Raw genomic sequence first — 12,504 nt, 5'->3', positions numbered from 1 at the left:
ATGGTGAGCTATAGAATGGCAGTTCAGCTGCCACATTTTACAAAGGGTGGCGTTTAATCTCTTCTATATTTTTGTTTTGATTTACATAATCTAATACTTACTTTGAAGGAACATCTTGAACAGTGCTATAGGGTTTAAAACCAATGCGATTACTGCTTTCTTTAGCAGCCAGGGCAGGATTGTTCAAAGCCCGATTAGGCTAACCGAGGATTAGCGAGAAATTTGATTTCAGTTTTTTTAACTTTTCGGTGAGGTTCTCTGTTTATATTTTATGCCCTTGAGTTTTGAGCTTGAGTAATCTCAAATTACTCAAAACATAAGCAGTGAAACACATTTTTATACAAAAAAAATTGATACTTCGGTTAACTTTTAATCTCGGGTTAGCATTAATTGACCTGCTTTTGAACAAGCGTGTCAGAATCGTCTGCGAGAGTCAAGAGCAGTTAGCGTTTTCTCTAACGTTTCGTCACCGGCCATGGCAAGTCTGGGAAAATTCCATGCACCGAGAATGTTTCCCTGGGTTTGTGGCCTCAATTGTCTATCGTCTGAAAAAGCTTGGATCGCCTGCTGGGTACACTGAATACGATAGTCTGCCCGACCACCCTTCGTCATAATAATGTAACTGTGTTGGAAACATATTCAAATTTTGAAAGATGACTTCCCATGTAGCTTCGCCAGACTGTGACACTTGATTCGCTGCACCAAGCACGACTTCAAAGCTTGTAACAGCTGCAAACGAAAGGAAAGTTAAATGCCTACGGTAGTATTATACGCCGACATCGAACTGTTCCAACAACCGATAGGACATCATCAATGTTATGTCACAATATTGCACCGACTTTTAAGCTTATTATCCCTTGAGAATCTGTAGGTCTAGTTCAGTTATTTCCAAACTTCGTTGTTCCGTATGACGACGAACTAAAAATATCACTACCTTCACTAGCTTTCATATTTTGTTTGGAAAAACTCTTACTGAGAAGATTGAACAGGTTGTTGTTTATACACCATACCCCAATGCGGTTGGGTGGTTCCCAGTCTCACAGGGATAACATATTCTCGAAATTTTCCTCCTAATCATTCCATTCGTGGAAAAGAAGTTGAAGAACGTCTTGTACTTACATCTTTGCTGTTGTTATTGAACAAAGTGTCTCTAAAGTTCTTGATGTCCATCATGGCAGGAAGATTTTTCAAAATAAACCCTTCACAGTAGGTTAACAGCTCCTTTGCATCGCACGACTGAAATTGTACAAACCGATGTCAGACATTTTCCCACCATTTTTTTTATTATTATTATTTTCTCCCTCACAGAGGTATGGAGAAACATTCGTCTACGGCTCGTGTTTCACTCTACACCTCTTTCATGCTCTCGGCATATACTGACCTTGGCATATGCGCAGGTGTCCACGACATTTTCACAGTTGAGGTGGCCAGCGGCAAGACGCTCACAGTGACGCTTTAATGAGTCTAACATAAAGAACTGCGAGGCTTGTAACAACTAAAAACAGAGGGCAAAATAGCGAAGAGGGTAAAAATAGGTAAAAGAAATGAATAAATAAATAAATAAATAAATAAATAAGGGTGAGCGACTGTTGGTGAATAACATGTGAGCACATACTGACCTCTAGAATTTTAATTTGATCCACAGGGTCGTCCACCGCTCCGCTATACAAAAACTGAATCACAAGCTGATGAGAAATAATAGTTCTTTGATTTCATTACATGGAAAAACAAAAACATCCTTAGCTTAAGTCTCATCTTTTTTGTTTGAACATAATTCATCTAGTACTTCTTTAACACGAGCATGACTGATTGAACTGTCCAAGCAGACAACCTTCGGCCTTCATTTCAATCAGCGGGTTAGATTCACACTATTGAAGTCAACCTAAGTAGGAATGTTAAGGTGGCTCGATCGCATTTCTTGAGCAATCGAACGTTACTGTTGTGCTAGAGAATGATGAAAGTTTCAAGTTAGGTAAATCTTACATAGATCTTTTTGTTGTATTTTGACATCTTGAAAATTCACTCGCAATTTTCTCGAAAACGCTGTTATAGTTTTTTTTTTAATTTTGCTTTCGTTAAGACTAATAAGTCAAGTCCGAGATCCCGACGTCGTATTTTTCAAAATTATCGCTTATGGCAAGTTATTCGGTCTTATGTAAAATGGGGTATGGCGTCATTTCGTCGCCATTTAACTCAGATCCTGGTGAAATTAAATGTACTCCATTTGCAACTTTCGTCTTTCTCTAGTACATCGGTTACGTTTGATTTTCTGTTGGATTGATAGTGGTGGTGCTCTAGTCGCTCAAAGTTGAACGGTATCATTACTCAAGACTTCGATCGAGCCACTTTAAAAGCCCAAGGAAAAATTTACACAATGAACTTTAGCTAAACAAAGAAAGATCTGTTAAAACTGTTCGCAAATCTTAAAGAATGTGTATTGTAGTTTTTTTATATATACATATTCTTCTAGTGCTGAAGAGGGTCACAAGTCAGTCAGGAACATGACATGACATGACTTGACACAACAATAAATCAGCTTAAAAGAGTTAAAAACGATGACAAGCTACTGAAACTTAAGTTCAACATGCACACAAGGTTCAAATAATATTACTTTCTTCATGCGATTGAACTTTGACTTGAGTCAGTTGATTATACATTGTCCTCGCTCAAACATTTGGTGTGAACAGGTTGTAATTTAGGCATTGATAGTATACGTCTGTGAAAACTGTCTTTTTCATATCCTACCGTAAATATTTCATATTTTATGTCGCTTATTTCAATGCAAGGATTGCTCCCATCGTTTTCCTCGACAGGCCTGTTTGACAGCATTGCCTGCAAAGATAGGACACCTTCAGTGAATATACAAGCCGACTGCTTTTCCTGAAACACATTTATAGTCTACAAATATGTAAAAATCTTGCCATGGAGTTTCTTTTCCGAGAATACGTGCGCAGGTAATAATCAACAACAACAACAGCAACAATTTCTATTCATACTCTCTCTCTTGCCTTGTAACTGATTACAGAAAATTTAGATAATAAAATTAGAGCATGACTGGCTGCCTGGGATAACCTTAGGGGCTAGCGGAGCCAGGCAGCAAGTTGACATCAGCGTAAAATGAAAATAAATTAATATTACAAGTCAGCAAAAGCACAAATGCACACATAAAAGGAAAGGAAAAGAGGAGGGAAAAAGAAACGCTATTACTACGCTATAAGGGAGGTCTAAAATAGTTAAATTAATATATGGGTATAAAATATTAATATAAGAGAAGCACACAGTAATAGCTATGGCAACTCATAACACAAAGCTATCATTGATGCAATGTTGCTAGGTAACATGTGCATAGGGAAACGCCTTAAGGCTGTGACTGTCGCCACACTAGCATGCTCTATTTTTTGAGCATTTGTTTGCTCCTTTGATTTTTTCCAACCTCATAAACATTCCCTTCTAATAATCATACTTTTAAAAACCTGCACAATGACAAAGCTACACAATCACTATTCCACTGCAAACAAACCCTTATTTTGATGTTTTTTTTTTAAAAAAAAAAACAAAAAAAAAAATAGACTATCCATATTTCGTACCTTGAATCTCTTTGAAGCTGTTGCAAGGATGATCTTGTGTGCGTAAAACGATCGCCCCTCCACAAGAAAGGTGATGTCGGACATTTCTGGGCTGTTGATATAATCTGGACCTGCACATCGAAAACAGGCAGAAAATGCACTCAGTAAACACTAACTGTATTTGTCAACATCCATTCACACAGATACACTGCATTAGCAAACGTTCTCTCAAAATAAGAGCCTTAGAATTTAAAATTTTATTCTTTACTTTTCAAGACGTTTTTACTTGCGTTTAACCTCTCGTCCCATTTCCCGACTCGGTAGTAGTTTCCCCTCTGGAAATTGAACCCCCGCAACCAAATGTACAATTTATTCAAATTTATTCATAGTTGACGTAAAACGTTAAGGAAAATCAAAGCTTCAGCATCTTGTCAAATTCAGCAAATGCAAGCAACCCAACGTTGACTGGCGACAGATTGATGAACGATGGTTTCAATGAATCGTAGAACTGTAAATCTAATACATTACCGATACGGATGGATGTCTGTGTTATTGGAAGTGCCTCAATCTCCTTCAGGGCTCCATACCCAAAACAACACGACAACACCGAGGCGAGCTCCTTTGAAAGAGCCTGGTCCTAGGAGTACAAAGGGAAAGTGTCTCATAAATCGATAAACAAAAACTTTATTCAAGGCGAACCTTGTGAAAGAGGGGGTCCAAAGCTGAGAAAGACATCTCATGTTCCACTTATTGGACATCGAAACTGCATGGTCAGGACAGGGGAGACTGGTAAGGATGGCTAAGTTAAATCATTAGCCCCCTTCCCCTCTCCCCAAATACCTTATTCTGCGATGTTGTAATGTGCTTTACATAGAGTGGTCGGTACAAATCTAATACTACCCCATTTAAGCAAATTAGGCCTCAGTATGTGACCATGTCAGTCGGAATCAATTGTGCTAGCCATTTTGGATGCTAAAAATTCAGGCCTGGCACTTGGCCTCCAACATACGAAGCCTTTGTCTTGGAAATCGTCCTTTTAAAAATAAGACCAGTCCTCGTTGCCTTCTCCGAGCGCAAGACGAAAACATTCCCTACTTGTTAATATGTTCGAGGCTACACTGCACCTGCGCACAATGTAATGCAATGTAAGCGTTGGGGCTGTGAGGTAAAGTAACATTTTAACTAATTTCTCTTTTTAACAACATTAAAAGAAACAAGTCACCTCGCATTCCTTGAAGATATTGAACAAGATGACAAGCCCGTCGTCACAGAAGTCATTTGTGTACTCATCGGTTGACATGGACTGAAAGTCGCGCAACAGGCATCTTAGGAATGACTTCTGACCTCGCTCAAACGCGTGACCTACAGTTTGACTCCAGCAATGAATATTCCATGGCACACCTGGTCGGAGAAACATTCATTTCAAAACAGCAGTTTTTGAGAAGGTGGTAGCCGGCCTGCGTTTGAGAAGGTTGGTGAAGAAAGATGGAGGAACTGAACTCTCTTTTACCCCTCTCCTAACCCGTCAAAAGTGGTTGACATCTTACTCGATAATTTACTTCGTAAATAAAAGAGAGAATTTAGCTACCGAGATGAAGCAAGAAATACTGATAAAGACATTTTTCTGGTCTCAGACAAAAGGATGCTCCAAGCAACGCCTACGCATTGCAGATATGAAAATGGCCAATTACGCGCAATTCAACGACATGTCATACCTAAACTTCTTAATTCCATGGTTATGTCAAGAAATCCGTGCTCACAGCTGTGGTACAGAGCTTCCTAAAGTAAAAAAAAAAAAAAAAAAACGTAGGATGACTGCAACTGTGCCAGTTTTCTTGGAACACTTAACGTTCTCCTAAGTCATTGTCGAAAGCAAGAAGTGCTAAACTCCTAATAATAATGAGAATAAGAGAGCCGCGCATGAGTGTACAGTCCCAGGTGTAAATAAATGAACGAATGAATGAACGAACGCACTAACAAATGCACGAACAAATGCACGACGAACGACCGAACGAACGAACGAACCGACTGAGGGGTGGACGGACGAAGAAAGACAGTGGATTTTATAAACACCCTCACGGCTAGATTCCATCTTTTTTGTAAAATTGTTGCCTTTTACCTCAAGAGCTTGGCTTCTTTTCTTTGTTAGTTTTTTTTCGCCTCCACCATCCAAGAGTGACCCTGGGTTGATCAATGAAAAACGGAAATTTCGGTAAAGCTTCATAGATCTTCACAGCCTTTCTATGTCATGATTCTCTCAGTCAGTATAACCAAATTTATCTGATAGCCGTTCAACAAACGTTTGAAAATAAATAAAGACTAAATGCAAACCTTCGGAGAGTATCTCTACAAGTGACAACATGTCATTTTCCCGTCGGGCACCAGGCTCCGCCAGCAGTTTCCTAAGGATGTTTTTGTGACCGTGCGCAGCCGCAGCTGCAAAGGCGTTCCCAAACCCCCGCGATCCAGGACTGAACGATGATGTGTTCACGCTGATGTAAGGATCCGCGGTTTTCCTGAGAAGCATAGCGACTAGCTCGTAATTACCTAGTGCAACGTGCAAAGAAAATCAGAAATTGAGAATGACGATTGTAATGAATAGTCATATGCGCAACAAGGAGCGATATAACTTAACAATGTATCAGGGTGAAGGTACTTAGTGAACCCTTACAATCAAACCGTTGACAAGTGACTATTACCTGAAGCAGCAGCCATCTGTAATGGTGTCTCCACTTGGCTGTCTCTCCCATGATCTGTTGCACCATTGGGGTTGGCTCCGGCATCCAACAGAAGCTGAGGGCATAGAGAAGGATACAAATTTCATCAGATCATAATTACCTGGCTTAACATTAAATTGCAATTCACTTGTCAAATATTATGAACAGGTGGTTTCTCAAGCAAATTTCTGCTCTGAATGCAGCAGATGATTATAACACTAAGAAAGACGAAACGAAAGATGGGGGCGGTAATACTAATACTGCGCAGTATAAACGGACTTTTTTGTTTCGTCGCTATTAGAAAGGAAAAGTGTTTGCAACAACAGAAACTGGTCAGAGATACCAAATGTATCATTGCACGTTAATTCAACTCAAAATTCTGCAAACGACTTTTTCAAATTAAATCGACCACTCGTAACCCTATTTTAAATCTTTTTTCTTTTACAATACTGGACATCTCTTTCTCCTCTTTCAGTATTTCCATGCAGTAGTGTTTTTCGATTGTCAATATTCTTTTACAGCAATGTAGCTAGAAGCTAGCTACCGGCTAATTTTCCCAGCTGAAAAAGACCTTACCACTCCGATCCCACTCGCCCAAATTTCACTACTGAGAAAACAAATACTCAGATAGGCCAGGAAAGCCAACTGGGATTGTTAAAGAGAAGGCTTAGTTATTTTCTTACCTACATACCCTGCTTGGTCACAAAGATAAGTTGTTATTTACCTGACACACGTGCACGTGACCTTTCACTGCCGCAAAAGACAACGCGGTCCAGGACATGAGATCCAGGTTAACTAGTGGATAAATCTGCTTGTTATTAGGTACCTTGGTCAAAAAGAACAAAACAAAAAACAGTCTTAGATGGCCATGGAGCAGCCGTAAGTCAAGGCAGCGTGGCCTATTGGTTAAGGGCGCTGGATTTGGGACTCTGGAGGTCCCAAGCTCAAGTCTTACTCCCTGCCACTAGATGGATTTGTGTTTGGTGGTCCCAAATTCAACTCCTCTACGCTTTGTAAATTGTCAGCTGTTCAATTTCTGTTCAATTTACAATACTGTTTTCGCTTGCTTGTTTCAGTGTCCAGTAATGCTTAACAGTTCGATGCTTGAATAAAGTGATTTACTCAGTTTATTTTTCATTTTCTATGCTTCTGAGATTAATAATAAATTCAAGGCTGAGAAAACGCTATGCAGTGGGCTCTCTTCTTGATGGAAATGGTGCTTTTGTTGTTTTGCACACAAAATAAAGTGTAGCAAACGTGACTGTTCAAGGACAAGACAGGATGAAGGGTAGAGAGTTAATCCCCCATACAGGCCTTATTTTTATTCGTTGTGTAACAGTCCATGAATTGTACCTGAGTATCCAGTAGCGCGTGGTGCTCGATCAGTGTCTTGACAAGAGCCTCGTTTTCATCTGCACATGCGTACATGAGTGGGGTCATTCCCTGGTCAAAGAGAACAGCATCAAAGCATCTTGTTATTTCTCTGTTAAAAAATTCTCTAACTTTCTGTGCTATTGTCAGGACTTCAACTTCTTTATGGTTTACAATAGACATTTCTTTTTATAGTGTAAAAGTTTTTAGATATAAATTACGTTGGCGGTCTATTTGATTTTAGTGTATCACCTGTTGTTGCCGCAGTTCTGCGCGGTTTGACGCTCAAACGAAGCAGCAAGACCATTTTGTATATATTGTGTTTAGCCTCTCGCTTCGTTCGTATGCCTCCTTACAAAAGAATATATGGTATTCTTAGCGCAACTGAAATAACAGCTATGCCACCAGTAAACACAACGGAAAAAAACAGCGACCAAGAGCAGCGACGAACTCCTGTGTTGATTTCTTATTTCTTTTATTACCTCTACTGTGAACTCACGGCGCCTAAATTCTGTATACCTGTATGTTGACAGCGTTGACTTTTTCGGGTCCCAACATTGCTAGAGCCTGAGGAATTATGTCCACTCTACCGCATAAAAGCATGCGCAGGCCCAGGCCCTGTTGAAAACTGACGGCTGTCGCTGAGGGCGAGAGAGATCTGGAGACGGACAACGAATCAACAGGACTGAAAAACACAAAATTAAAAAGAAATCATAAAAAAGTGACCTTATGATGGAGCTTTTTGTTGCTTGCCAAAGCCATGTATTTGTTTCTAAGTTGCGAGAACCTTTACTTTCACACCAAAGGTTACAAAATTTACTGCTTAGTCTAAACTTGCAGGTCAAGCTGAATATGTATTGTTCTGCCGTTTTGCATTTTAGTTTGCTGCTGTACTTTTTGCAGAGTATCTCACAAACTTCTTGCACATAACGCTTAAAAGCATTAAAAAACTGCTGGAATCTCGCATTTGCCAAATGCAAGACAAAACGTTTCGTTTTCTTCTTCTGCCTCATGCACTTAGCTTTCAAATAACGATAACTATTAAGTCGACAAACACACTGTGTCCGCTTACCACAAAGCTCGTGGCTCACAGTCATTAAACGGCATGAGCAGCCTGGCTGCTTGTCTGACGTCATCATCATCGACCATACCGCTGACACGGTGTTCGGCGTGCAGACTAGCCACCCTTAACCACTCAACCAGCGGGGGAAGATGGGAATGCGCTCTGCAAGAAAAAAACTTCCAACGTTTAAGATTACGGTTTGATTTGTTGTAACATGAAATAATAGATTTGTTTTACCGTCTCGTTGCCGCCAAAATGTCGGAAATGTCCTCGTCGATCTGGTGCGAACACTTCATGAAGTAATACAGAGTCTGCAAGGCATTTGATGCCCAGTCTACTTGAGATATCAGCTTGTTATCTTTAGTCTGGTACACCTCAGCGAAACGTTGTTGAGCCTGCAAAACAAGCTCGGTCAGTTCAGCCACTGACGTCACACATGTAGTGGTTAAGCATTTGTCCAATCCTCTGCGCCTTGGTGAACCTGCCTTAGGGCTGCTTGGCGCTAAACCGAAAGAGATAAATTCCAAGATTGATTAGCCTGTGACAAGAGACGATGATCATCGTCCCTTGCCTGTTACTTCTCTTCGAATGATTGCTGAAGGAACTGGCTTGTTTTTGAGGGAGCCAGGACTTCAAAAATCTAGTCTCTCGGTTTCTATCGAGTGATAGTTGACCGAGGCATTAAACTTTTCCAGCGTTAATACATTTGTTCTTTTCACTTTTTGTTTGATTACAACCTCTTTGGTACTTTCGACTCAACTAATCTGTCAATTGAAATAAGTTTCAGCTGTTGAGAATCCCTAGGTTCATGAAAACTAAATCAGTTACCTTTTTTAGAAGGAGCGTACATCTCGATGGAGTCAGTGAAACCAAAGGCTGTTCTACCGGATAGCAGATGATAATAAGGTTGAAACATTCCCCACAAGTCCGCATCTGTGTTGATCCAGTCTTCCAGCACCTCAGGAGTTACTTGGTCTACGCCCTCTGAAAAAAAAGACAAAACTCTGCTAATAACGTCCTTGATTGTAATTATACGCTACTCGTTAGAGACGTAACTTACAGTTCATGATTTCTCAGTTTTGGAATTCTCATATGGGCTTTTGCCAGTGAACGGATAACGTTAACTGGCGCATCTTGTAAACTTTTAATTACAAGGGCTGTTCAAGTTTGTAGATCTTTCAATCATTTTTTATGGTCCCTCTTGACCATATACTTGCTGTTTTCACTTTTAGTCGAGTATTTTAAAGTACCTACGTCATGAATTGTGCATCTTGAAGAGTTAATCCGAAATTTTTCAAGGTTGTCGTTTGTAATCCGTGTCAATCTTCTCCATCCCTAACCATCCTTGTTCCTTTATGGTTTATTAATATCTCTTTGGTGTTTTTCTATCGTTTCGTTCAATTTAAAGGTGATTTTATACGCGGCCAAAATAACTCAAAATACCGTGGCTGAGCTCCTTTAAGGTTTCCTTTCATTTAAATATTCAACTGACAAGGCATGTAAATTCTTTATTTAAAAAAAAGAATTTCCATAGATGACTTATATCCTCTTCGAGCATTTGCTCTTACAAAGAATAACGAATATTTCAACGAAACTCCTTGAATTCAAGTTATGAGGAAATTACGGAACAGCTCTCTAGATCACTTAGCTGCACGTGCATCTGCCATCTCCACTTTATCCAATTCTGAAGTTCCTTTTCTTTATTTGTCGTAATCCTCGCTTTGTTTAATTTTAATTTTTGTTCGCTAGCTTTGGGGAACAATAGTTTCTATATGAGTTGTGGGCTGCTGAAATTATCGCTGACTTTTGAAGAATCGAGACTTGTTTAGCAGTCCAAATTGCGGCTCCAGTCGGTTCATAACACTAGCTCATTAAGTCTCTTGGCAGTCGCAACTGTTCTGGTTGAAGTTAACAAATTACAAAAGAGCTCAAAGAACTTCACACAAATATCCTTGTTCCACTGTTAATAAGATTACTGACATTCCTCTGATGAAAGCCTCTAAGTGATGAAACACTGTGCAGATCGAAAACAATTTTCGCGTTTGACTCAAACAGATAACAGTGAACCTAAACACGAGGTAGCAATATTGTCCTTGACCACCTCCTGCAAAACCAAGTTTTTCATAGTGCATTTAATCCTGGCGAAAATTATTTGTTGTCAAGCCTTCTACTTCAGAAACAACGCTTTTTTTTTTCTTTTTTAAAGAACACTTTCCACAATCGGAAGATTTCACCCTCGAGTATGAGCTCTTTAAAGTTGGTGATAGATTTTTTTTATAAGCCTCAACAAAACTCGGTTTCCATAAATTTACCACCAAGAGCGACCGTAAGTAAACACAATTATTATTGGCACTATGCTCACAGCTGTGATTAGCATGGTTAATTAACGGATAACAAAGATTACCTAAATTGTTGACAGCTCGGAAGACAAGCTCTTCAGCAATGTATTCTAAAGTAGCGCTCAGATAAATTGCTGCCGCGTCATAGATACGACCAGCCACCTTCATGTTCACAAGCCAACGGAACATTCTACCAACGGGTAAAATCAATCCGCTACGCGATCTCTTGGAGCGGCGAAATCTGTCGCTTGACATCGAGTATAAGGAGAACGCTTTAGAAGCCAGCGTCACGCACGTTTTAGCCATTGACAAGGACAGCACCAGGCGGATGCTCGTTTGAAATTCTTGCCTAGAGCACTTGGAGTATCGAACAGAGAGTCTTTTTGCTTCGCGAACAATGCGCAATAGCGGTCTTTGTAAGAGAAACGACACGCGTTCCACAGCCTGCGGTGAAATGGCGCGAAAATTCTCGCGTGTCCTGCCGAGTCGTAAGACTTTTGAAATGTCTTGTAGCGTCCATGGCAATTCATCGAGATGAGGTAACATGGGTAGCCAGACATCCCAGTCGTTTTCCACATTTACAGCCCGGCCGCCATTTTTCGGTGACTCGCTGTTCAGCTCTGCTGGTCCGGGGTTAAGAAACTGAGAATTTGCCGGGAGGTTACTTTGCTGCATCGTGTCGCCGTTGTAAAAACTCACTTAAGTTAGCTAGCTGTTGTCAATCCTTCATGTCTTGCACGCACGTATTAAATCTAAGTTTGTAAACTGGCGAGATTTGAGCTAATTAAACAGTAAACAGAGTAATGTATCCACGAATCACCGTCAGCTGTAGTTGGATTGACATTGTTTTGTGATACGATTGAAATATCACATTGTTCTGAGAGTAAACACAACAGTAACCACAAAACCTTTATTTGTTGAAAATAAACTCGTCTGTGATGTGTTTTGTGAAATTACGCTTGTAACAAGGTTGGTTGCGCGATGGGGACAGGCGGTAAAATTCAGTGACGAAGCCAGCAAAGTCTTCGTATAAATCTTGTGAAGTATCGCGCAGCCGTTAAATATCTCTAATTTCTCCGTAGTTTGTAGAACTACGGTTTCTCCTAGCAGGACAAGGAGTAATTCGTTTTTGGTCCTAGGCAAACTACACACAAACATTTTGCCAGGTAATTTGTAGAGATCGATTCGACACGCACATAACCTTGGTCAATTTGAATGAAATTTAAAGGTGCTACGTCACGGCTTGCGCATCTTGGTGAAGTTGAGCCAAAATTTTTCAAGTTCGTCGTTTGTAATCCGTGCCAATCTTCTCCATCCTAAACCATCCTTGTTCATTTTCGTTTTGGTCAGTTTCAGTTCTATCTTAGTAAACTACTATTTTCAGGTTCCCTTCAATTTAAAAGGCAATTTTGTACTTGTCCAAAATAACTCAAAATAACGTGACTGGG

General features: G+C 40.1%; 1 protein-coding gene across 1 annotated transcript; it reads right to left on the bottom strand.

Moving 5' to 3' along the window:
- Positions 1–35: 35 nt before the first annotated feature.
- Positions 36–11,840, bottom strand: LOC110045768 (ankyrin repeat and BTB/POZ domain-containing protein 2-like). The gene is made up of 19 exons (XM_089288834.1): positions 11,122–11,840; positions 9,546–9,701; positions 8,955–9,219; positions 8,727–8,879; positions 8,174–8,339; positions 7,637–7,726; positions 7,008–7,109; positions 6,266–6,359; positions 5,898–6,113; positions 5,686–5,747; positions 5,282–5,345; positions 4,789–4,967; positions 4,095–4,203; positions 3,588–3,697; positions 2,746–2,832; positions 1,620–1,685; positions 1,382–1,495; positions 1,120–1,236; positions 36–729 (listed from the first exon to the last, which is right to left on the bottom strand). The coding sequence occupies exons 1-19, from the start codon at positions 11,729–11,731 to the stop codon at positions 640–642; spliced, it is 2,850 nt and encodes a 949-aa protein (XP_089144960.1). The 5' UTR covers positions 11,732–11,840; the 3' UTR covers positions 36–639.
- Positions 11,841–12,504: the final 664 nt, after the last annotated feature.

Source organism: Orbicella faveolata, unplaced genomic scaffold (assembly GCF_042242905.1).
Source record: "Orbicella faveolata isolate gen_17 unplaced genomic scaffold, um_ofav_v1 contig_2, whole genome shotgun sequence".
Taxonomy (NCBI): Eukaryota; Metazoa; Cnidaria; class Anthozoa; order Scleractinia; family Merulinidae; genus Orbicella; species Orbicella faveolata.
The sequence above is the reverse complement of the archived record's forward strand: the minus strand, read 5'-3'. Positions and strand labels throughout refer to the sequence as shown.

Bases quoted from the DNA above. Each gene is read 5' to 3' on its own strand.
- LOC110045768 (XM_089288834.1), bottom strand. From the start codon at position 11,731: ATGCAGCAAAGTAACCTCCCGGCAAATTCTCAGTTTCTTAACCCCGGA. The intron at 1,496-1,619 runs GTCAGTATGTGC...CTCTGTTTTTAG, and splicing joins ATCAAATTAAAATTCTAGAG to TTGTTACAAGCCTCGCAGTT. The intron at 730-1,119 runs GTAAGTACAAGA...TTTCGTTTGCAG, and splicing joins TCAATAACAACAGCAAAGAT to CTGTTACAAGCTTTGAAGTC.